The sequence below is a fragment of the Argentina anserina genome, chromosome 4 (genome assembly GCF_933775445.1).
Source record: "Argentina anserina chromosome 4, drPotAnse1.1, whole genome shotgun sequence".
Lineage (NCBI taxonomy): Eukaryota > Viridiplantae > Streptophyta > Magnoliopsida > Rosales > Rosaceae > Argentina > Argentina anserina.
In genome coordinates this window covers 7678205-7704478 of record NC_065875.1, presented here as the reverse complement: position 1 = coordinate 7704478, position 26274 = coordinate 7678205, and the positions used below count along the sequence as shown (strand labels likewise).

General features: G+C 35.4%; 2 protein-coding genes and 1 long non-coding RNA gene across 6 annotated transcripts; 1 reads left to right on the top strand and 2 right to left on the bottom strand.

Moving 5' to 3' along the window:
* Positions 1-1471: 1471 nt before the first annotated feature.
* LOC126791392 (uncharacterized) lies at positions 1472-9671 on the bottom strand. 2 transcript variants are annotated; one of them, XR_007671815.1, is made up of 12 exons: positions 9529-9671; positions 9099-9319; positions 8889-9011; positions 8207-8287; positions 7984-8094; positions 7754-7884; positions 4554-4642; positions 4401-4457; positions 4033-4104; positions 3854-3928; positions 3716-3774; positions 1472-2203 (listed from the first exon to the last, which is right to left on the bottom strand). It is a non-coding gene; the product is annotated as an uncharacterized LOC126791392 (long non-coding RNA). The 2 variants fall into 2 exon arrangements; XR_007671816.1 differs by lacking the exon at positions 7754-7884.
* Positions 9672-13451: 3780 nt separating this feature from the next.
* LOC126792653 (CBL-interacting serine/threonine-protein kinase 21) lies at positions 13452-17024 on the top strand. 3 transcript variants are annotated; one of them, XM_050519100.1, is made up of 15 exons: positions 13452-13841; positions 13967-14029; positions 14127-14198; positions 14279-14386; positions 14473-14544; positions 14656-14709; positions 14858-14983; positions 15077-15166; positions 15294-15419; positions 15511-15618; positions 15711-15830; positions 15931-15996; positions 16213-16287; positions 16381-16491; positions 16646-17024. In XM_050519100.1, exons 1-15 carry the CDS (start codon positions 13680-13682, stop codon positions 16763-16765), a joined length of 1473 nt encoding a protein of 490 aa, XP_050375057.1. In that variant the 5' UTR covers positions 13452-13679; the 3' UTR covers positions 16766-17024. The 3 variants fall into 3 exon arrangements, with proteins under 3 accessions (XP_050375057.1, XP_050375060.1, XP_050375058.1); XM_050519103.1 differs by having other exon boundaries at positions 16594-16789; XM_050519101.1 differs by having other exon boundaries at positions 16588-16789.
* Positions 17025-17511: 487 nt separating this feature from the next.
* On the bottom strand, positions 17512-22385 carry LOC126790822 (uncharacterized). The gene is made up of 10 exons (XM_050517173.1): positions 21999-22385; positions 21308-21375; positions 20835-20905; positions 20341-20619; positions 19745-19908; positions 19605-19660; positions 19436-19488; positions 19208-19328; positions 18501-18598; positions 17512-17746 (listed from the first exon to the last, which is right to left on the bottom strand). Exons 1-10 carry the CDS (start codon positions 22304-22306, stop codon positions 17675-17677), a joined length of 1290 nt encoding a protein of 429 aa, XP_050373130.1. The 5' UTR covers positions 22307-22385; the 3' UTR covers positions 17512-17674.
* Between the last annotated feature and the right edge of the window lie 3889 nt (positions 22386-26274).

Below are 26274 nucleotides of genomic sequence, written 5' to 3'. Positions count from 1 at the left end.
GAAATATGTTATAGTATATATTTTATTTATTTTACTATTCTAAATAGTTATATAAAATAAATATTCTAATTACATAATATATATTTTATTTTAATTGTGCCTTATAATGCTAATGGGATGAGCCGACACACTTCTTGCATTGGCCATGCACGGGCCTGAGCCCCTGACATAGGCTTGGGCCATGGGTCGGGTTTAATGTTTAAGCAAATTAGCCGCCCCGAGCCTGGCACGATAAATAAAATTGGTCGGCCTAAACATGATACGGATATAATTTTGACCTGTTTAAAATGGGCTGGGCCGGCCCGTTTGCCACCTTTAGGTTGAGGAGTTGGTCTATTGGCATATGAATAATCAATTTTGCTCATATTAACAGCTAGGGTAACAATTACGTACGAAGCCTAATTTTTAGGTTATGCTGAAGGCACGTGGTTTTGAAGGATCTGCAGGAAAGAACAGGTACCGTCCTAAATCGCTTGTGTTGTATAGGCACGTATAAAGACTGAAGTATTGCTCGTGTCTGTATATATGTTGGCATACCTAGAGAGGGGAGTTTCTGTTGTTCACTTTGGGAAGGAAGCCAACATTTTGGATTAGATGTAGAACAGTTGATTTTGAAGCAAGCCAGATCCAACAAAATGTTGACTTTGGGATTGATATCAATCACTAGAAGTGGTGTCCACGCGCTCCGTCGGCTTTTAATATATGATAAAGATAAAGAGTAAACGATAACTTACAAAATACATTTCTAATAGATGTCCCACCAATGCATTATATTATGATATGAGTATAATGAGACTTCCATTCCCTAGTGTCTGTATTGTAAACGATAGTAACATCTCTAATTAGATCTATGGAATCCCTAATTAGATCTATGCAATATGAACATGAATTGTTATTCCTCAATAATATGATGATGAACTATAATATCATCTCATGTTTTTTTTCGGTCTCCACTTTTGGTCTCCACGCCCTTGGCAGATGACATCTTAACATGAAATTAATCTGCAGGCTCTTATATCTCCAATTCGTGTTGGGTCCATCTTGTTCCGAACTTGGGCGAAAGAAAGAAGATTGATCAAGTTGAATTAAACAGTAATACGTGTTTAGTCAGGAGAAAATCTTACTGTCAATCAATGTAGATGCAGATTTGTATCATTACATTATATTCTCTGCACTGTTAGCTCTTATAAACTCCCTTATTAGCTTGTTATCTTGATGAGCTACGTGTATTAATTTGTAATGACTACATGATACGAATTATATCAGACCACGGCCTGCAAATGTATCTACATCGAGCTTTTATAGCAAAGAAATTAGACAAAGATGCGACTGTATTTGTAGAATTCCTCCCCTCCATTGTGCCAATTTACCCTGATATCATTTTGTTTTATTTGCTAAAGATGAAAGCTAACTCCAAATTTGATCTTTGGAGATTGCTAGATGATGACGGTAACTGAGAAAGACAAAAAAAAAAAAGCCGATACGTTGTTACATACAATGCATCGAATATGAATTTCAACAATCAAATTAAGACTACCACAACCACCAACGCATAAGTCTCAATAACTCAAAGCATAAAAAACAATCCAAACATGAGATTACTACATAAGACATTCAACGAAGAAAAAGAAAGGAAGGTTTAAGCGGCAATTTTTGAAGGCACAAGTATTTGGTCTGAAAAGCGGTTGGTCAATATGATCTTGAATCCATAAATTATAATGTCCTCTTATCACCATCCCAAGTACAACTTATATTACTCCACTCTCAATTCTTCTCTTTATTTGGATGCCACCAAATGATGAAATAATTTTCATCAGTGTACCACTAAAACAGAAATAACCCTTTTTCCTATCACTTTGGTGTTACTAATGGTATATGATGGATATACATATAATTTCACCCCAAATGGGCACCTTGTGTTCTCTTTAGGAAATTGCTCAAAAAGGGTTGGTGCATTGTTTATAAAAGTATAAATTATAAAAGCTCACCTCAAATCTTGTTTATGAATATATCAGGTTAGGCTCAGGCATATTCGTCTTCTGGACATCTGCTTTCTGATAGCCTAACATAACAATACCAGCTAATTTGTTTGATAAATTAAATATGGAGATGATAAAACTCCTGGTAGGAAAACATATCCCAACATCGAAGTCTCCCTTAGATGAGGAAAACTTTGTTTCTCCAATTATCTTATAAGTTCTTTCTGCAAAATAAATGAGAAAACCACTAATAAAAAAATTCAAGATAGACGCATACTTTTTTTTTTGTACAACTATGAAAATTCCTGACTTTCAAAATGATTATCATTTTTAAGTGATAAATGAATGAATGTAATAACCTTCGATTCCGAAACAGTAGCTGCATGTAAAACTTTTAGTTCTTTCATTTGCCAACCCCGCAACCAATTTTGGTCCTTTACAAAATCGGTTTTCTACGTGTTAGTGCAGTTATGTACCCTTACTTATAAACCCTCCAACTCCAGCCTGGTAGTGTATGAAATATAAACTGGGAATATTACAACATTACTATATCTTGGTTTTCATTAGATCCTTCATGGTATCATATGGATTTACAATAAATTCAACTTACCCTGTAGTCCAATACCATATCAGGATAGTCTTTTCACCCATTTAACAAAAGAACTTCTATTAATTGTGCGTATACCGAAATGTTTACCTCACATACAAATATGCTAGAAAGAAATATAATTCCACTGATTCTAATTCAACCTATGAAATTAATAGTGTAGAATAATTGTAATAGTGAAATTGGATTAAGTTAGATTTATATCCCTATTTCCACGGATTCTTTTATGGTCATAAGTAGGTGATTATTTTGGTAGAGTTTTTACTAAGTTTAAGGGAATTAAGCTTTTAGAAATATCTATTAACTTGCTTAGTTTTAATCTTTTAATATCACAAACACCTCCCCTTCAGAAACTTGTAGGGATAACCTTTGGTACATTATGATTAGGATTCACATCTTTGCCTAATTCAAAGATATGTCAAAATAGTTTACACCTAAATTCAAAGAACACACAGGTTCAAATTACCTACTAAATGTTCAACCATATATCCTTAAACTATCCCAAAATCTGCACCTCACACCCTTGGGTTCATTTTCATATTCAATTATATACATAAAAACTAATCAAATAAAATTGGCACACAAAAGAATACGTACAGTGCAAAATGAAACAAACTAATAAAATGAACATCTGAGACATTTCTATGAAGCACATATGCACACCGAACGGAAGTTGCTCAATTAAAGACCGACCTCAAAATAATAGACTATTGTTTTTAAATAGCAATTTACTTTCTTAGCAACCAAACAACAGAATACAAAATTCAAAAAATATATAGTATAAAATCCAAATCACAACTTATAGGTTCTTTTATAAGTTGATAAAAATACTACAGACGTCGAAAAACCAGAAGCCAAAGTAAGCTAAAATCTTTACGTATTAATCAATATTGCTGCTCATCATGAGAAGAGGAAGTCAATCATCTCATCTCTTAGTTTAAAATTGAGAATGAGATTGAGGAGTTAATTATTCTGTATTGTCTATATATATGTGTGCAGAACTTCACTCTGCAATTTCAGAGTGAAGGTTCACTCTAGATAGGGACTGTGTATATATATATATATATATAAATTATTCTGTACTTTAACAATTGAAGATAAAGATAAGAGGAAAAGAAAGTACCCATACATTCAGGCTTCAGGTTCAAAAGTCTATATTCCAGCTTGTGAGACTATTTAAAGCATTTCCTGCATAAAAATATATACATAATTACTTAAATATAAATCAGATCCAATCTTGCAAGAGATTTATAATTTAACTGCAGACCTTATGTGCTTCATAGCAGAATCAAGTTGCTGCTCTAAATTCTGAAGCTCTCTCATACTTGAGGATTAGAGATCTCTCCATAAGATGACAGCACATGAGAACATGGAAAATGTAATGCTATTGATGACAACCTAACGGAAATGTAAATGCTTTCTTACAGAAAAGAAACTAGTACATACCTCTGATTTCTCTGTTAAACGGTTAAACCCCCACCCTAGCTTTGAGCTTGGCATCTAAAGAACACAGTTTCCCTATATAAAATTATACTGACATCATAAGTAGTATCCGTCAAATATACACACACATGAATACTGACTGCAGGTGACTGTTTGTGGAACTCCTAATGCAGAATGAAACAAACTACTACAGTGAATATCTGACACGTGTCTATGAAGCACATACCCACACCAAACGCAAGTTGCTCAGTTAAAGACCGACCCCAAACTGATAGACCATTATTTTCAAATGTAATTTACTTTCCTAGCAACCAAATAGCAGAAAACAAAATTCAAAAATATATAGTATAAAATTCGAATCAAACACTCACATCTACTTTTAGACCTTAGACAATCCACTTTTGGGATTGGAGATGAGAAACCCCTACCTACAATGAAGAAAATAATTCAGGGATCTGTCAAAATACCTACAACCTCAATTAGCTCAAAAATGGAATACTGAAATTATGGGAAAGAATGCTTACATAGTTACATGGACTCCGATCCTTGAAATTTCTTATTGCAGGTGAGAAATTTGGGCAACTTATATTTTGTTGTAATCCAGATCTGACACCTGCAATTAATTAATGAAAAACTCAAACCTCAATCACAATAATGGAATCCATGGCCAATTGCATATCTGGTAATTGCATAACGAACTATATGAATCAATCTAAGAAAAGTAGTTTAAGTAGTTTCAAATATGCAACCTGGAATTATTGGCACTAAATTATTATACCTCGAATCCTCAACATAAACTTTCTGTTGAGCATTTGCACAATCTAAAAAGGTACAATAAACAACATAAGCATGTTTTGACTATAAATTATAGGTATTAAATAGAATCCATCAAACATGCTTTTATCAAAATTGTCCATTGTAATGTAACTATCCGAAGCGGCAAAGCTATAAAAAGCCTAGAAGCTAAAACTTACAAAGAAACTGGACGCATAATAAAAGACCGTGAGTCTTCAAGTATATGATGCATGTAATCAATTGTAATGAAATACTCAATGCCAAATTTATTAAAAGAGTAGAAAGTTCAGTATATGCTATTTTAGTATGATTGAGTAGTGAAGGTTTTGAGTTTTTTTAGTAAGATTGGATTTATCCTTTATGAATTCTTAATTGGTTAGCTAGCTTAGGTGTAACCCAACCTAAAATGCATCTCTGTCCCTCAATCTATTCATTTTTCTCAACCTAGATGACTACTGTACTGTTTCATAGAATTGGTTCTGTACTTACAACATAATTTTCTTTTCCTTTTTCCTATCAACAAAGATAACTGTTGAACGCTACATAACTTAATTTCCCATTTAGAAAACTCTGTACCACCTTCAATTACTCACAAACATATCAAAAACAAATACACCAACATGAACCAAACAAATCACAATCACAAAACATAAGCAACAACAAAAGCAGCAAAAAAGCAGACCATACAGCAGCAACAAAAGCAACAAATCTATACATCAGCTACATAACCAAACCAAGGGAAAACAAACACAAATCCAAGCCACCGGCAAACAAAAATCAACCACAATTTTGAAAGATGGAAAACCAAACACGAAATAAATAGAGAAGTGCAAGAAATTAACCAAATTTCTCCCAGACTAATAGCAAAACCCAATCAAATAACCCTCAAACTATCAGAAAATAAACCTTAATTCGCCAACCCTTACTTCCTCTTCATTCTTTCGATTTCAAGATCCAACTCAATTGCTATAATCCAACAGAAAAGAGACTCAAACAAAGATAACTGTTGAACGCTACATAACTTAATTTCTCATTTAGAAAACTCTGTACCACCTTCAATTACTCACAAACATATCAAAAACAAATACACCAACATGAACCAAACAAATCACAATCACAAAACATAAGCAACAACAAAAGCAGCAAAAAAGCAGACCATACAGCAGCAACAAAAGCAACAAATCTATACATCAGCTACATAACCAAACCAAGGGAAAACAAACACAAATCCAAGCCACCGGCAAACAAAAATCAACCACAATTTTGAAAGATGGAAAACCAAACACGAAATAAATAGAGAAGTGCAAGAAATTAACCAAATTTCTCCCAGACTAATAGCAAAACCCAATCAAATAACCCTCAAACTATCAGAAAATAAACCTTAATTCGCCAACCCTTACTTCCTCTTCATTCTTTCGATTTCAAGATCCAACTCAATTGCTATAATCCAACAGAAAAGAGACTCAAACAAATTCATGCACTCACAGTTCTGCTCCCTTCTCTCGATTACTTGTCGATTGGAAAAACCACGACCAATTAATAGACAATTCGGGAACTAAATCTCTGAGACTCGTAAAAGAGAAGCCAAATTGTGGTCGAACGACACCTCCCCCTGCCTCTAAACAGCTGTCGAGCAAAAGCCATGCAGCCACACAAACCTAACCCAAAACCCAGCTTCTGATCTACGTCTCTCTCTCTCTCTCTCCCTCTCCTTTGCTCCCTCTCTGTCATCCTCGCAGCGACAAATCAAAGATTAGAACAAAAAAAAACCAACCAACCCGAAAGCCCAGAAACCCACCCCGACCCAGTGGCCTTTTTGTAAATAAAACGAAATATCTTGTGAACAGTACAAACCCTGGAAGGCGCATAATATTTCACTGATAGGGGATAAATGATGCAGAAAGTTAAATTATATATAACACGATGAATCATTTAAGAGACAAAATTATCATATTTGAAATGGGAGAAAGTAACTGTTCTATGGAAACAACCAACATATGTTCATAATATTACCAGGTAAGACATGAATAAAAACAACAATTAAAATGCAAATAAGTCACTGATATATTGTGGTGAATTAAAATCTGGCTTCTTGATATCATTAACAATGTGCATCCGACTCAAAACATCTAAAAATGACAATTTCCCAAAACTCATTCTCATTTATGTATTTCATTGTATTTTCACCATTGTGTGGTACATACACACTACGTTTGTGTGAAGTGTGTGGTACCAGCAGTGAGTTTCGATCAACAGTGTTATTTACTAACCCAAAACACTGTAAATCCCTAAAAACTTGCACCAATTTTGAAAAAAAAAAAAGGGCGATGGAAAGAAGCATGACCTAAAAGATTGAGTGCAGCATCAAGAAAATCTTGAAATCATATATTATCTTAATGTAATTCTCCAAATAAATAAAAAATTTGGGTATGTAAATACTTGTAATGATATAATGACAACTCATGCATATATTCATCAACTTGGCCACAAAATATATTTACAAATCTATCATAAAGTGCCTGTTATACCAATGAGTATTTACATAAGGTTAGTAAAATTCCTTATTATATAATCGATCATTATACATTGTTTATACCCCGAAGTAATTATATATTATATTTACCATAGTAACTCTTTAATAAATATTATTACCCTTCTCTTTTACTAATACCATGTGGACATGTATATACAAACCCATAAACTGGTAGGTTAGTCTATTAGTGGCCAAGCTTTTGTTGTAATTGGCTTGTTATTTAGATATATATACAAACTAAATATATATCCAGACATTATATTTGCTTGATACCTAGTCCAAGAATATCCATCTTGTTGTGATTTCTAGATCTCGACATGTGCTATCCCTCTAATAGGTTTCTAAACAACAACTTAAAAAAATAAGTTCAAATAAACAGCTGAATTTGTAATTCACCTGTTTGGAAGTACCTCCTAATATTTTGATGCTATTAGCTCCTCTATGACACATATATATCAGCAATTCATCTTCTCAATCCTTTCCACTTTTTCTTTTTTTCTTTTAGAATGTCAATCCTTTTCACTTTCCTGATTTAAAAACAAATATTTTAGATAGTGTTGAAAAAAGACATATATTAAGGTTTACATGGTAGATAAAGACACTCAATTTATTTGCTCTTTGTTTACCTGTAAGGTACGTAATGCAGATCGCCAAAGGAGTACCATATAACACTTGTCCTCTAAACTGCAATAGTAGGTCACTCCCTTCATTATTGCAGCAAGCCAATGAACATGCATCTGAAAAATATACCAGCATCACTATTGTTTATACCACTTCAGCAAAAGGAATGAGTCATAATAAATAGAGAGTGGGACATTAGAATAATAAAAATCATTACCAACTCCTAACCTTATCAAAATCATTACCACCCAAATATGAATTTGCAGAAGTCAGATATCAGATCAAAGACTCCACCACTGAACTCCTGAACTGTAATGAAGACAAACAATTCGGTGATTAGTAGAAGGTTCAAAATTAGCTTCGACAAAGATGACTAATGACAAAATATTCCACTAACATGTTAATTTTTATGCAGTAAACCTTTGTATTTTTTGTTATACAGTCCAGCTATAGTTATGTTATGGTACAAACATCATCTCACACTTCTTAGAATAGAGAAACTGAATAAGCTCTCAAGAAAGAGCAATTTTAATATAGGCCCCAAAATCAACCTTAATATATTATTACTTCAAAAAATGTTCATATAATCTTAAGGGACCAAGTTTTGAGCAGTTGCCTTAAATACTTCAAAAAATAGTTAAACCCAGTTCTCAATATCCCTATTACCAATCTCTCCCTACCCATCATGACATGAAACAGAGGATTCGTCAGTAAATTAAACTCATTCTTTCCATAATGTAAAAGCTGGAAATTTTGAGCATGATCAGCAAAAAGTCAACCTAAAGTCATAAAAATTTGAAAACTGATATAACAGAACTGAACGTATAAATCCTTATGATGAGTGAAACAAAGCCGAATGGTTGTACTTGGTATTTACATTTTATTCTAGGGAAATTTATAAAGGGCTAACCTGTCCTTTAAAGGCTTGATTGGTTGGTCTTGTCAATCAACAGCTCCAGTAACAGACCATTTTTAGGGTCTCTGACTTCAACATGAATGTCTCAAGTGTCTTGATAGAGCCATATACTGAAATCTGACAACACAATGAAAGTATGCAAGTGAATTCTTATCATTTAAAAGCTAAGTTGTAGATAAACATTATTGTTTGCACCTTTCCTACCTACTTGGTTGCTATGTCGAAGCTTGTAAACCACTCTAATTTGATCCATCTTCACTTCCGGCTACCCTTTAAGGCTTCAAATATGGCATAGACATAGAACCCTGAACGACAACGCCACATTATATACCTACCAGAAAATAAGGTTCTTTCGTGCTCACCCAGTACCCCAAGAGCTTGTTTGCAGATCGTCCTCTACAAACACAGGGGAAGACAACAGTATCCTGCAAGCAAATAACACAACAAACCACCAACAAAAGATCAATACCAGATCACAATCCACTATACCCAATAATGAATAAGACCCAAAATAAAAATCACACACACAAAACAATCAAAATCACATATATGAAACGCAAATAGAACAGAAACCCAAGCAATATGAACTCCTGAATATCAACTGAAAAACCAACGCAGCCACCCAAACCCTTACCCTCCCATTATCCACCATCGACACCAAACATCTCTCCGACCTACCAAACCGACACCTCACCCAGTCATAACAGACGGTAACCCAACCACCAAAGGGAACATGCAACCACAAAAAACTCACAGCTTCCGATCTAGGCCTCTCCCTCTCTCCCTCCGCTCCCTCTCTGTCACAGATCAAAGAAGAAGAACGAAATAAAAAAAACCCACACAACTGAAAAGCCCAGCAAGCCCAACCCGACCCAGTGGCGTTTTTGTAAATTTTCCAAAAATCCTTATGAACAGTACTAACCCCGGAGGGCGCATAATATTTAGGAAATAATCTTACCTGGACCAATATGAGAGTTTCTGGGCTTCTTCTTTTCTCAAGTCGATCTCGGTCTTCATTACATTTTACAAAAACAAATGTACATAACCACCTCCAAGCTATTCATATCTCGATTATTTAATTTTAAAATATATATGAATATATCATTTCAACAAGTTTCATTCAAATTTTCCTTACTTGACAACCAAATTTTTTTTACATCATAATACCCGTTGGAAATAATAGGATACCTTTCGTTCAAAATTGAGAGGTATCGATTCAAGTACACACATGACCATTCTATGACATCCATATTATTGCTAGATCATCGAAGTAGAATCTACATAGTGCCACACCATTTTTTTTAAAGAGAAGCTCGAGGCGCCGGTCTTAGCCGGGTTCCTTAGAGCATCTATTGATATTATTATTATTAAGATTTGGAAGTGAAACAATCATAGGGGGGACATAGAGCCAAAACCCTAGTAACATTACACATATCCTCGTAGAGGACATTCTGAATAATAACAGGTGCCTCTGTTAACCATAACTCATCTATACTCCTCCAAATAGCAAGGTGTAAAAGCCGATTGTCCAGCACATTTGCTTCACGGTATATGTGTCCAAAAGTGAAAAATTGAAAGGCATTAACATACCTTTTGCAATTAATCTTCCACAATACGACCCACCATCGAAAGATCCTCACCTTCCCTCGCAAGGGCATGGACTAACATAACACAATCTAACAATTGATAGAATTACAACTAGTAAGGTAAGATTTGTTTGAGCTCAATTTAACAAAATGTTAAATTCTAAGCAATTTAGCCCAAAGGCCAATGCCTGCGATCCAAACTATTTCTATTCAATAGGATCCGCGGAATCATATTTGCATAAGAAAGTTGTTCGCTAAGATCACAAGTAATTATGAGCTGTCAAAACCGGCAAGGAAGTGAGAATCCTTGTTGTAATCAGAATCAAATTCTATACGGAAATAAATCTATAATCTTTGAAGATGAATGAATCGGTGAAACCCTAATCGAACTACTATATAAAAGGGTGAAGAACACAGAAGAATACACAACTCTCAACATACAAATCAGCACAACTACTAAACAAGACCCCCTCGGACAAACCTTACTCTCAAGACCTCTCCAAGGCAACTTGTGAACAACTAGCAAACCACTAAAGACCTCACATCCTTAGCAAGATCACCAAATTTACCTATTAAAGCTTTGCTTACTCATAGCGCAGTGAAGTATCAATATCGACTCATAGTGAGACGCGAAGGAACGTTTGGGCAGACCAAACGATCTCCACATCGGACCAAGCGAAGGAAAGTTCTCAACCTTTGTCACATTCGCTGGCATTAGAAGTCAAGATAGCGTAATCACAGTCAACTCACTCTCGTACACAAGTACTCGCATGCCTACACATACACATACTCCAAATAAAGAACGTTTGCCAATCCCAAAGCTCACTCATCAAAGCAAATATCTAGACAGCGCGAACAAGATTGATTTAATAATTCAAAGTATCATAGTATTATTATAAATTGACGAATTGAAAGATATAAGTAACATGATGATTGATGTAAAGTTCAACGAATAGTTGCCTTTATTTGAGAACAACTACGTGGGTAAGGTGCTAAACTTTGCCGAAGTTGGCTAGGGTCGCTCTCGATCACCATTCCCCAACAAACATATCACTAGCTAGTTTACTTCGTTTGATTTTGTTAAGAACAAAATACTAGTCACTCCTCAAACCATCACAAACTCGACATTTTACTCTTTCAAGTTTCAATTTCAACTGATCACTCCTTATACTTTTTAAATTCGAACAATTTGGTCATTTCGTCATCTTTCCATCCAATTTGGGTGTTAAGTTGTTTTTTGGGCAAACAAAAATTGGATGGACTTAACACCCAAATTGGATGGAAAGATGACGGAATGATCAAATTGCTCGAATTTGAAAAGTATAAGGAGTGATCAGTTTAAATTGAAACTTGAAGAAGTAAACTGTTGAGTTTGTAAAACTGTGAGGAGTGACTAATAGTTTATCATTTTGTTAATTATATCAGAGAATTTCTCATTGAGGAGTTCTATCCCTCCTCTTGCGTTTTGTCATCTGATAAGCATACGAAGTGCTTGCAGATTGGTGGCAATTAGACAATACAGCAAGTGAAGAAGATAAATTAGTAGTATATAATCCAATCATTTTCAGACAAAATTATTCAAACATGATAAGCACGCGTTAATTAGTCCAATCGCCGGGCAGAATTTCAAATTAAGAACTAATTAATTAACGTGATACGAACATTGCGTATAAAAATATGATTTGGCTGGCACTTTACCTATTGTATCTGCATTTTATAATCAAGACTACAACAATTGCTTAATCGGGTTGTTAGCAGATCTAGAGTTGGATCTTACGCATAATACATCTTCCATTCTATTGAGCCAATCCAATTTTATCTGCTTTTACGTTTAATCCATCTGTCATGGCACATGATCGATTGCATGAGTTACATATACGCTATTTGCTCATACAATTTGCTGGGTCGTTCTTTCAATTTCATATAGCTAAATCATGACTTATTTGGATGCCAGAGTAATGAGAGAAAGTGAATAATTGATTCAGGGGTTATGTTAGATCAAGTATCAATCTCCTCTGTTGTAATCAACAAGACGAAAACAACAACAAAAACGTTAGCTAGCTCTTCAAGTGATTAAGAAGACAATTCTTCTTCTGCAATGTTTTGTTTATGCCAATTGCCAAATTGCCATTTACTTGCTCGGCTCTTCGATATGAATAATTCAAGCTAGTGGCTACCGCTAAGCACCATCCAAGAAAAGGTCACCTTCCCCTCCGTGCATAAAGAAAATCTATCATTGGCGTGCGCAAAATGAAAACGGGGATCTTTCTGCAAGTCATGGGTGGTAGGTAGTAAACATAAAACTTTCAGCTGCTTAATTCATAATTTCATATACAGGTTTGACTTCTAATTGCTAGCCAGATCTAATTCTGAAAACCCAACTTAAACAAAAACAAAAGCATAAACAATATATCCAAGAATCCGACAAGTTTGGACCAATTTTTTACTATATTATTTCATATATACGTACTCTCGAGTCTCGAGTTAATTGTTTGTAAGGTACTTATTTTTGATAGTTTGACTCTCGTTTATGGAGTTATAACGACGTGTAAATTGTAAGATGTAGGCAGATTAATATCGAGCCTTCAATTGTTCTTAACCTCGCATATGCATACGCATATGATGACCTCGATCATTTCTTGACAACAAATAAGCATATCCGGATGGGAGCCAACGTAGCTAGCTAGCGCCCTTTGATAAATGTGATTTTGATGTTACATAATGTATCCCTCAATATGTTGAGCCACCCGATCGATCGACACCAACAGCTACCTTCCATTCAACTTCAAAACTCACGTTACTAAATCAGATATCATACCAACCAGCCAAACGTACATCTTGCTAGTCATCATGTCTTCCATGCAAAACTAACCCCCACCTCTCTGTCTCTCTCTGTCTGTCTGTCTCTCTCTCTCTAAATAATAGTGGACGAAGTCCAAGCACTTAGATTTCAACTATCCTCCAACCCAAAGCGACCCTCAGAGGCTTATTCGCCAGAAATACCAGAAGCATGGCAACTACAAATAAGCATAAATTACTACCCAGATCCGACCGCATGTTTTTCATATCCAAACACGATATAAATCAGCCAGCTGCATATAATAGGAAACATTTACAACGTATATAGTTGTACCATCTATACCTTTCGAGAGAAGAACAGGTTGTTCTAAGAAGCACAAACACAGAAATTTGTCAAAACATGGGGTTTGCCAACAGCGTAGGCAAGTACCAGCTGGGGCGGACGATCGGAGAAGGTACTTTTGCCAAGGTGAAGCTGGCATTCGACAGCACCAACGGAAAGTATGTTGCCATCAAGATCCTCGATAAGCATATGGTCATGGAAACCAAACTCATGAATCAGGCAAGATTTCCGAATCCTTGGTTGTTCTTATCAGTTTGTATTTTCAGCTGTCCGGGACAAGTAGTACTATTAATCAAGGTTAAGTAGAAAATGGTTGTTAATATAAACCGTGAATTACTTTTCAGGTGCAGAGAGAAATCAGAACAATGAAACTTCTAAATCACTCCAACATTGTGCGTATACATGAGGTACGTACATATATATCTCTTGCAGAGTTGCAGTGAAGATTTTTGGTACTACATATATTTCAAGTTTTCTGGAATGAAAGTCAGAGTTCATTTACAGGTTATTGGTACAAAGACTAAAATATACATAGCAATGGAGTATGTATCTGGAGGACAACTGTCAGACAAATTGGTGAGTCTCACCTAACCTTCATGTTTGATTTTTAGCTTTTCATATCAAGAACTGTCTAATGGTCTTGAATCATTGATTAGTTGTATGCCAAAACATTAAGTGAAGGAGAGGCAAGAAAGCTATTTCAGCAATTGATAGATGCAGTGGATTATTGTCACAACAAAGGTGTATATCACAGAGACTTAAAGGTCAGTAATCAAATTAACTAGAGCACAAGGACATGAATCTTTCATCGATTCGTTCTCTTACCAAAGTTATACTGAATTTTTTGCAGCCAGAAAACTTGCTTTTAACTAGCAATGGAAACCTCAAAATATCCGATTTTGGACTTAGCGCATTGCGCAAGGTAGGAATACTTTCCCTAACAAGTTTACGTTCTTGAGCCATTGCCATTTATTGACAGATTTAAAAGAACGAATCTGACAATTTGAATGGCTGAAATTTTGATATGGACCAGCCTGGTGACTTGTTGACAACGAAATGCGGTTCTCCAAGCTATGTAGCTCCTGAGGTATGTTGCTTCTCAAGTTAAGTTTATTGAGTTATTTTCTATGTACAGAGGAAGAAAAAATGTCAACTTAAAATGGCCGAGCATGGTACAAACTTTACCTAAATTTCTTCGGATCCAACTATTGATGCTTTCACGTAATTTTCAACAGCTACTTGTAAATGAAGCCTATGATGGAGCAGCTGCAGATGTTTGGTCTTGTGGAGTGATTCTTTTTGAAATACTTGCCGGTCGTCTTCCATTTGACGACTCTAGCTTGATCAATTTGTACAAAAAGGTATAACTAAAATCACTATACGTAATTAGCAATTCAATTATTTTGATTGCCGTAAATTTATGTATCTATAAACTCTTGCTCATGTGTATATAGATATCCAGAGCAGAATACACATTTCCACAATGGTTTACAGAATGCCAAAAGAAGCTTATCTCAGGAATATTTGATCCAAATCCCAAAACGGTATAGCTCAAACATGCACTCGATCTATCTTCTAAATTCCTAACACATATTTTCATACAAATATGTATCACTTCTCCCGTAAAATGATAAAACTTTCGGTCTCATGAATACATTGTTTTCACTGCAGCGACTGACGATACCAGAAATTATCGAAAATGAATGGTTCCAAAAGGATTACGTGCCTACATGTGGAAATGATAGTGACGAGAAAATCTACTTAGATGATGTTAATTCTGCATTTGATTCAATTGAGGTGAAACGTCAAAGCAAATTATCATCCAAAATAGGGTAAAAACTGACTCATATATGTATTTCATAATCATTGTTATTCTCTCTTATTACAGGAAAATGTCATGGAGACAAAATTGCCCATATCATCAAGTTTTATAAATGCTTTTCAATTGATAGCCATGTCAAATGACCTGGATTTATCAGGTCTTTTCGAGGAACAGGCAAGTTTATAACTAAGAAGTTTGCGATACTTTTCACCCAGCTTTATCTGCTTACAGTGAATAATGGCTGGTGAACTTTAACCTTGATTCAGGGTGACAAGAAGCAAAAAATAAGGTTTGGATCCCAACACACAATCAATGAAACAATTAAGAAAGTAGAAGCTGCTGCAATGGATGCGAGTCTTTCAGTAGCAAGAACAAACAACTTCAAGGTACAGACACTTCAGATTTAGTTCTTGCTTCGCTTCATTTATATGTTTCTATCTATATTCAATAATTCCTTTAAGCTAAATGCTTTTTTGGTTTCATCAGATCAAAATGCTTGCAAAACAAGGAATGACCAGATGTTGTAGATCATATGTCGATATGTCGGCTGAGGTAACTAATTCACTTCTACAAATATAGCCTTTCATGACAGAAAATCTATGACCTTTTGGCTAAAAACGTCATCATATGTATTTTTTATGACGTTTACAAAAGCAAATGTCAAAGATCTTATTTATCCTTAATTTTATAACCTTCATACACTTATCTGAATTCCGGGTGAATGATTTTATTTGCTCAATCCCTCACCTACACAGCGAAAATTTGCAGGTAATCGAAGTAGCTCCCACACATTGTGTTGTAGAAATATCCAGATCTGCAGGAGAGCTTGGAGTATACAACAAAGTATGTAATCAGTGACCTTGAAAAATTATGCATGTATAATCACATTTGCTGATTTGCTGACTAACTGAATACCATTGTGTTGAAAATGATCAGTTCTGTAAGAGTCTTACAAGTCAGCTGACAGAGGAATCAGGTGATTCTTCACAAATACAAGCGTCTGTTGTAGACCACATTGAAAGCAAAAGTATTCAAGAAAGCAAAGGGGTAAACAAGAGTGAACTTTTACAATGATCAGTGTCAGTATATATCATCTATTTCTGCAAATGGCTGACTAGTTATGTTTCAATTACTATACGCAAGTCCCAGGAGAATAAATCCAAGATCGATGACTATCGTGGTTATTCATATTCTTGATCAGCTTCTTCCATCGGCCAAGTCCTTGATGGATTCTGAAGGACAATGCATGCATGGAAAAGTGAATTTGCATCGGCCAAGTCCCCGATGGATTATGCAGGACAATGTATACGTAGAAAAGTAAATATTATCAAGCACGTAAGGCATGCTTGCTGGTCGAAAGAAGAGGAAGAATGTTTTTTGTGCTGCAGAGTTTGCTGAATGCTGATTTTTACATGTTCCATTTTTTTTACTCATAAGAATAGTTACCCAAAGATAGGGTTGTATTTTCACCACCGTAAATTTGATAGGAATTCTATCTTTTGACTCCCGACACGAAGCAAGAAAATGTTTTTCCAATCCACCAATACAATAGCTTATAGTTATTGAGCAAGTTTTGTCTATCATGTTTCGCTCAAATCCCTGAACCACATTTCAGAATCTCCTACCTCCTCGAGGAAATTTGGTTCTCAAGTGGAAAGACTGGTTGTAGCTACATAAATATATATATAAAACTTACTTGCACAAGTTTTTTTCATCCATCTCTGCAATTCTCATTGTACAGTACATACCAAGAAAATTTCTTCGCTAAGCTTTCAAAGATAAATATACATATTTTTCTATAAACAGTCACCTCAATAGCTTAAAGTTTGGGCATAGTTTCAATCCTCAAGCAAAGACCACCGAGCCTTTGTTGTTGTCCACTACACCCCTACACAACTCATTCAGAATAACAACCGTTATCCCTTCGGCTTCACAGTCGTACCTTAAAACCTAAGCCTACAAGAACTGATCTCCAACACAAACTCAGATAAATCTACTCCATTATGTAAATTATTTACAGAACTAAACAGATGGGGTTCGATACAAAATAAAAAGCATATATGCAGAGACTATCAACTGGGAGATGGCTTGCAATAGTAATGAATGAATTTACATTTGACATCATAACATCGTCCATATAATGTACATTTTAAACTTCAAAAATGTTGAGAACAGTCGAATCCATAGCTCCAATCACCTATTTCTATGAAAATAAAACTTACAAAAACCCTTACAGAAGGAAGTAATCTATGATATGGAATACCACATCAGCACCATCAGAATTCAACCAATACCTTTTGACCTGTATGAATGAAAGAGTAATGTATATGAGAAAACAATTATGCAACACTGAAGTTTCTTTCCATCACTATTTCTATTGTTCAGTGAACTGCAAATTTTAGACCTCAAGGTCAGAAACGATCTTAAAATCTAGATATAACATTCTTGTAGTAATCTGCCCACAGATCAGCTTAAAGTTATAATAAACTTATCTTTAGAAAGAAGAGCAGAATCTGGACCTTCTAGCATATAGATGTTCAGTGACAAATTTTTATTGACGTGAAATAATAAACGCGGGTCATTTAGGCACATTTTATGAACTGACTCAGCTTTCAAAAGGGTCCCTATGTCATTTGACTCAAATCAACACCCGCATGTCGTTCATTTTGCTACTAAAAATTGGATAATATTGTCAATGATGATGACAAGCAAATGACATGTAAACAAGAAAAAGGGTCTGCCTACCATAAAGACTAGGATTGGTGTTTCCATTTTTGCACTGTTATATGGTCCTTGAGTGTTTCAATGAAGGCCCATATAAGATAGGCACTGTCCTTAAAAGCATCCAGATCTTCAATGGCAAGTTTAATTTTAAGTTTTTAACAGAAGATATCATAGATTTGACAACCAAAATTGTTATTTAAAAAAAAAAAAAAGACCAGTCAAACTGAGTCAAGGCCAAGTTTCAGGTGGTATTAATAAATTTTTTAGTTTGATACAGATCATATAAATTACCAATAAATAATTCAAAAAAAAAACAATATAATCAAACTTGCCTGAATAGTATTATGAGCAATTAATCTTTGTCGGCTCTTTTGAAAGCTGACATCTACACGTTCCCATGGTATTTGAGTGAGGCCTCTGATCATCTTCTCTGTAGACAGTCGAGGAAAGATGCCAAGTAAAAGTACATTAAAAAGGAATTTTAGTATTTGAAATTATGAACACAACACGACTTGAGGGATAAAGAATGAGGATTGCTTCGAGCACATACAAGCACAATATCCAATTCCTTTCCCTTCATTTCAACTCCAAATTTAAGAAACTTTCTAAAAATTGCAAACCAGTTTAAGAGAGAACACGAAATAGGAACAATTTCTTTTATCATGAACTTTCCACTAAAAGGATAGCGTGTGCCACATATAAATAAGGAGCTTAAGTAAAGAAGTATGTGAGTATGTCAAAGTTTGCATGAAAACTGCTTTGCTATTTCAATTGTGAGTATGTCAAAGCATGTGACAGTCAAACACAGAAAATAAAGCACCACAACTGTCTTATATGTATGATAACTGCTTTGCTATTTCATAATAATGACAAAACGACAACAAAGACAACTTCGAAACCGTTGAACCACACAAAGTGAAAATTGATGACCTTTTCATATTTGCATGAAAAACATAAACATGGGATAAACTCAGTGCCCATACCATCATCAAATCGGATCCAAATTATACACAACTCGGCAATGAAAAAGTTAACAAACCTTCCAAGTCGATATTTTGCTCCTCAGCAGCTGACAATGCATTATTATGAATATCGTCAAAAGTTTCTTGCTTCACATGTACAATATGTGGATATTTCTCATCAATTACAAGTAGATTGGACTGAAAAAGAAAAAAAGAAAAAAAAAATCAGAGAATCAGACTTAGGAACTGTTTAAGAAAAGAATGTTGAAAACAAAATCTTATGAAGTGTTAAATGAAAGTTATACCTTTGGAAGTTCATGTTGACGTCGAATCGATGATGTTCTCCACCCAACCATATCTTAAAAATATGTGAGAAAAATCAAGATTTTCATGGTATTAAACCAATAAATATGTATACAAATATATAAGAGATTACAATGTATTAAAAGCAAGATAAACCCAATGTAAGGATACGATCAAAATTTGCATTAGCATATGCCACACGACGTTTAAATGCACGTAATGATGATCTGTAAAGGCCAAAAAGAAGAATGGTTAGCATCTGCAATCAATGTATATGAGGATAATGGTAATGTGGCGGTACTAATACTAACATGAATTTCAGGTCATCAGAATCATTAACCATTCGAAGAAGAAGGGGCGGTCTGCCATCGTCTTTGTCTGTCAGGAAGAGATGCTTCCCAGATCTCCCCACAATAAAGTGGGCAGCTTCAGAAGCTCTTCTTTCAAGAAAGGGAAGCCCACAGAGAAATGGGAGCTGCAAAAACATAGTTAATAACACGGTTAATATTTTTCTTTCATCTAATTTGGTCAATAACAGCACAACACAATTTGAAGTTCAGAAGTACAGGTGTATAATATTATTGCACATAGAGTCTCACAATAGAATACAAGTATCAAACATTAGAACGTCTGCAATATGAAAACCTCTAGTCAATACTATATGATTTAGTACCCAAATAAGCATACAATCCTAATAACAAAAGCTTAACTATAACAATATATTATCAATATCTACACCATAGATTGCAGTCTCAACAATTGATGAAATACCAAATGAGAAATTAAAAGACACATACTCCAGAGTTCAAATAAAATATTTCTCCTTTCAAATGTGCAACATGCAGAAATATACTTACAAATGCTCAAATTCCTTGTAACTATGGTAGATACAGATTGCTTGACCTACCTGTTTATTTCCCCTTGAGCCAAGATGTGGTGTTGCAACTGTTATAAAATTCATGGCTTGTAATCCAGCAATCGTACCTTGGTTAGGTTGATCAAGGGATTGTGTCAAATTATTTGTATACCCTTCAATTAAGCAAATACCATTATCCCCTGACGCTTCGGGTTTTGGAGAAGGTTCGTACAGCCTCCCGATAGCATACCTTGCAACCAACCCCCCTAAAGAGTGAGCAACAAAGGAAATTTTCCGCACCTCTGACCTTTTTCTGACAACAGCTAATACCTGCTTAGGACATAATTCTAGAATTCAAGATGCAATCCAAGTAAATATAATCATGAGGCCGAAGAAGATTCTAACGTTAATGTTTATCTTGGTTATTTTCGGGAAGTACCATACATAATTTTATTTATTTTCATTTAAAACACACCTATGTTAGAGGAAAATCTCATAAGCAAATATATGATAAATTAAGGCAAGTACATTGACTTATAAATTACCTCCTCTGCTAGCCTCTCGCCCATCAAGTCAACTCCATCAAATGTCAATCTTGACGAATTACATTCACTGGCTGCTGACAAAATACCAAGTAAGAACCATACAAACATTCTGGAGAAGACTACAATTCATATTGTACACTCGCACAAAAAGAGAGCCTGAAGAATCAATACATTTTTCTAATAATCAGACACACACACACACACACACACACTATGAACTGATTCTAGAGAATTTTTTAAAGAAAACTCATCTGGAGGAGCTTTGACAGTTAGATTTTTTATATGACCTACTAAATGTATTCGGTAGTTCAGATTCAGCACACACTAGGACAGAGTTTCGTAATACTCACGTAATTCTATGGATTCTCGTAAACATACTCAAGCTTAAACTTTGAGAATCCTACTGATATTACCTATAAAGAATCATCAACGCACTTATAAAGAGAAGAGCATAAGTAGCCAGAAGCACTCACGGTGCACAATTACTTTATCAGGAAGTTTTTTCACAAACTGATCTGCAGCATATCTCCAATCTGAAGCACTGAAAATGATTGATAGAGAATGTCAATGAAACGCAGATAACCTTACACAATGGTAAACAGATTTAGTAGAAAGCAACGAAAAACATCAAATGCTGAATTTGAAAGAAAAAAAAAACAAATTGATCTGAAAAATAAAGAAACTGTTAGAAGTAGCTGATTGGCAGAACAGATAAGGCTGCAAAAGAAATAAAGGGATCTAAGACTCAGCTTAACTTAAGAATGTGCTTAAGCTTCATTGAAGTTTGGGTTTGCATGGAATTTGTTTCCAAATTTAAGCTTGGTTCATTTGTATCAGAGCTCAAGTCACTCAACATGATAATACAGTAACAGATAAACAGGTAACAAAACAGTTAAAAACCATGTAGCCAAATAACAAAATTATTAAACAGTAGAAAACATACAAAGGGACATTAAATTAAGCTCAACTAAGCCGAAATCGAACTGAATGTACTTCACTTAAATACGTTGGTTTACATGTTAGAACTCATTTGATTCAAGCCTAGCCTGAAATCGAAATCGAACTAAATGCGTTTAACATTTCAATCTAAGCACATTTCTCAGATCATACAATCAAGCATAACTGTAATTCAGATAAATTAAGCTCTGCCAATCAAAGTCGTACCTGCCGATGATTCCATTGACCATGACGACGAGATGTTCGGGAACGGCGTTGTTGTTGTTGGCGGCGGCGGCGGCATCGAAGACGTCCACGCCGGCGCTATCAACCTCGACCTTGATCCCCTGGCGCATGGATCCCCGGAAGCAGGCGCCGCCGACAACTCTCTGCAGGAAGTCCATCCTGGTCCCCGCCGCACGGAATCTGGACTCCGACAGGGACGGAAGCCAGAGGCGGTGGGGGCGGCGGGTCCGGGTCGGGTTCGGGGCGGGGATCGGGGTTGCGGAGTTGAGTGGAGAAGTGGCTGCAATCATATGTGGTTTTCAAGAGAGAGGATATAGGGGCCGCGGGAATTGAGGGTTTTCCGGGGACTTTTTGAAAGCGAAGGACGGGTTCCGATTGGTGATGCCATTTGTTGGGAGGTATTTATAGTACCACGTGTCGAGTAAAACTCAAAGCTATTTATTATGCACATGGTGTAATGTAATTGATTGTTTTGACTGGAGAGCTGGTTAATTATGCGGCGTGTTCGATGCTTTGGCTTCTAGTGTTTTCTTGACTTTTGACCATTTCATCGAACAAAGGCTTTTCTTCTTCCATGGAAGAGAGAGGCTTTCCTCTTCCCGGGGAAATTTAATTTTCGCCGAAGACGTTCCACAAAATTAAAAAATTTGAAATTATATTATCACACATGAACAAAGATGTGATGTTGGTGAAAGGAAACAGAACATGATGTTAACTCGAGAAAGATTATCATGGTGGAGTAACCTTAATGCTAGATTGCTAGCTAGAAATGAACACATCTCCGAAGGCAACATGAAGAGGACCGAGTTTGTGCTCTTTTTTTAAGTTCTTTGTGTACTAGGATGTTGAATCACTTTACTTACCATGAAGGAAGACTTCTCAATTCTCATGGTCTATTTCCTACTTCATGTAGGATCGTTATGGAATAGCACGGTCAATTTAGACCTGGCTTACAAATTAGGAGAAATTGGCTTCTTAGGAGGATTTATGTTGAAATTCTTAGCGTGAGAGAGCATGAGTCTCATGATCAATGCTTAGTTACTTACCGCGCGAAATTCTTAAACAGCTTCTACCATCTTGTGCGCGGGAAACCCAAATACAAGTTGGTCATCGACTCTCTCACGATGCCTTGAACACTTGACAGTAGGCTTCCATAGGTCTTTGTAAAATCTTGTATCCTTCCACACCGTAAGACTGATAAGAGCACAACAGGTCGCGTAATATATGATCGGGTGGCATGTTGTGATAGACGGATTGGAGTACGTCCTCTTGAAATTTGAGTGGCAACTCTGTTTGGCGCGTGTTAGCTCTTGTATCTGGTTTGAGTGAGCATATGTTTATCGAGAGACGACCAGGAGAACCAATGTGCCGAGGAAAGAGTTGCATTGGTATAGAGATGAACATGGTTCACGATACACCCCTTAAATGATTAAACATCGGAATTATTCACTTTACACTTGGTTACCGTAGCTCTAAATCGCCACTTTAGGGTCAAGTTAGGTCCAAAAGCCCACTACATGCATTATTAGCCTTGCATAGGCATTTTGGTAATTTCACTGCACCCTATTTGGCTCTATAAATGCATATCTTCTCCACAAATAAGGTAAACCTCCAGTTTCACATCTCCTTCTACCTAACTCTACACATTCATCTTTGTAGCTGACTTTGGCATCGGAACGTCGAAAGAAGGCCAACCAACCCGATCTTCATCCCGTGACGCCGTGTGCTCATGGTTTGCAGTGACAAAGAGCTTTATCGGTTTGCCAGAATTCGCCCACCGGATTCTCGTCGTAACAAGCATAGTTTGGCCCTTGATGATTATAGGGCATGGCTTGACTTCTCCTCCCTTCTGTTCTACATCAAACTCTTTATATCAAGCCCGACTTATGTTCTACATCAAACTCTTTATATCAAGCCCGACTTATCTGGAAGAGACAAAGTGGCCTAAAATGTAAATACTTAAATATTGTTGATCTCTTATTCAAGCTAGCTATGACCCGAAATTAGTGTATTGTTGGTCCTCGGTCTACCCTTCGACCTTCTGTTGGTCTAAAGTATATGATGTAGGCACGATATCATCATATAATAAGAGGATCTTTTCATAGTAATCGTAAACACATGAACATCAATCTCATTATACATCTGTATGTGTTCCTAAAGAGATATGTATCTATTTCTTTGATCAGCAACAATCTGAATCCTAGCATGAACTTTACATATGAGTTACACTATAACCATCTGCAACAATGAACATAAAGAGTTAGTGAGGAAATAGTCTTCTGAAACACAACACAAAGGCTCAGTAATGGGGCTGAACTAAATGCTCAAAACTTGTGTGTGCTCAGGGACTTTCTCCTGTATATATGCAGTGGCCTAAACCTCATCTTGTACTCACCCATAGAGAGTCCAAGATCGACTCAAGGTTTAATCTGATAGGAGACTTAATTCTTATCATTTACTAGATATTGTACAGGTTGACAACTAATGAGAGTTCTAATCCACCAAGAGATATACTTCTCAATGAATAACTAGCATTGGGATTTACTTCTATGTAATTCTGCCATTTATCTTAATATTAATTTTGTAATTACTTAAGTGTTTTAGATAATGTCAAAGTCCAACTTATTTCCAACAATCTCCCACTTGGACTAACATTATCTTTATTGAACAATTGAATTGTTTAACTATAATAAATAACATCTGAAGCGTGTACGTGAATTACATAAAATCCAGCTCTCATTCAGCTTGGTCAAGATATAGTATCTAATGCAGGATTTAGAACCAAGTATGCTTAAATTCAGCAAGTTGATTAGAAACCACTAACAAAATCTACTGTACTCACATAAGCTACAAATGATGATAGTGAAATAGGATGGCAAGTATATCTACCTGTAAGGCCATCACTTCACAGTCCTCTGAATGACTTTGACAGTACAAAGTCTTCTCAACAATATACTTGATTCCAGTGCTTGTCTGAAATCTATAGTACTATGCAAACATAGCAGTTCACCTGGTAGCAAAAGGAAATTTGATCATAAATGTGATCACCATACGACTTAACTGAAGTAATCAAATTCCAGAAATGTACCACAAAATTATGTCTAAAACCATCTAGCTACCAATGCCGCCAATCTGATTTTAGATCTTAAAACTTAACATTGTCTTAAAGCTTAATTATAGTAAACACAAGTCAAAACAAAATAATAATTTGGCATGGTTTAATCTAGTAGGCAACAACCAATCTTACTAGTATACAATTCAACTTAAGAAGGAATCAGTTAGCCAAGCAAATATACACAGCTATTCCACAGGTAAAGCATAATACAAACATTTACTAAAGAGTAAACCCGATAACCACAATGTTACAAATACCAAGATAAGTCTGGGTTTTATAAATAATTTTAGTAAACCACACAGAGACACCATAAATCATTAATGCATCAAGACAATACTCCCACTAACCACAAGGATTCTTAACTATAATAGTACAAATGCATATAATACAAGGATCAAAAAGTTGTTCAGTTTTCAATAATTTAGAAATCATATATCACCAAGTTTTGAAAATAACCTTGCTCATTCATACGGCTCGATGATCTTAACTGAGCTGAAACAACAATAATTCTATATACAAGAAAGACTTATAAGCTGAATAAATAAGATCAGGACTAAATTTTCAAAATCTTGCAGTAATAAGAACATCCAAAAGTCCTTCTCTGTTAGGCAAATTAAAAGTTTCACTAAATAGAAGACAAGTAGAATAATTACTCCCACTGTTTCTTACTCTTGCCCTTTTCTTAAATCAGGAAATAAGACTCCATAGAACAATGACAAAATAGTGAGAACAAGAACCACTGAGTGCATATTTTAGAAGACATGGATCAATTTCAAGTTGAAAACAAAATGACTTTAAATAATAAAAACACATATCAATCCTTCCCCCTGTTTTTATTATTTATCTACGCATATACTGTCCCTGAAATAAAAATAGGTAACATATGGAAACTAGTAGTCAAAAAATCAATTTTCATATGCACAAGTACCATACACACAAATGCAAAAATCTGCAATGAATGTAATATTGTCAAATAAAACCTGAAACAAATAAAAGTAGCAAAAAGATGTGTGGTAAGGTTTTGAAATTTACTGACGAAAACGGTGAGATATATAGTCAAAGGAAAACTCAACCGTTATCAAACTATTAGAAATAAGAGAACGCATTTTACTGCATCTCCTTTTCATATAAGACAATGTATTC

Coding starts and splice junctions, on each gene's coding strand:
- LOC126792653 (XM_050519100.1), top strand. CDS start 13,680: ATGGGGTTTGCCAACAGCGTAGGCAAGTACCAGCTGGGGCGGACGATC. Junction 15,420..15,510: donor CTGCATTTGATTCAATTGAG/GTGAAACGTCAA, acceptor CTCTTATTACAG/GAAAATGTCATGGAGACAAA. Junction 16,288..16,380: donor AGCTTGGAGTATACAACAAA/GTATGTAATCAG, acceptor GAAAATGATCAG/TTCTGTAAGAGTCTTACAAG.
- LOC126790822 (XM_050517173.1), bottom strand. CDS start 22,306: ATGATTGCAGCCACTTCTCCACTCAACTCCGCAACCCCGATCCCCGCC. Junction 19,909..20,340: donor GCTCAAGGGGAAATAAACAG/GTAGGTCAAGCA, acceptor ATGTTTTTGCAG/CTCCCATTTCTCTGTGGGCT. Junction 19,661..19,744: donor TCTGATGACCTGAAATTCAT/GTTAGTATTAGT, acceptor TGGCCTTTACAG/ATCATCATTACGTGCATTTA.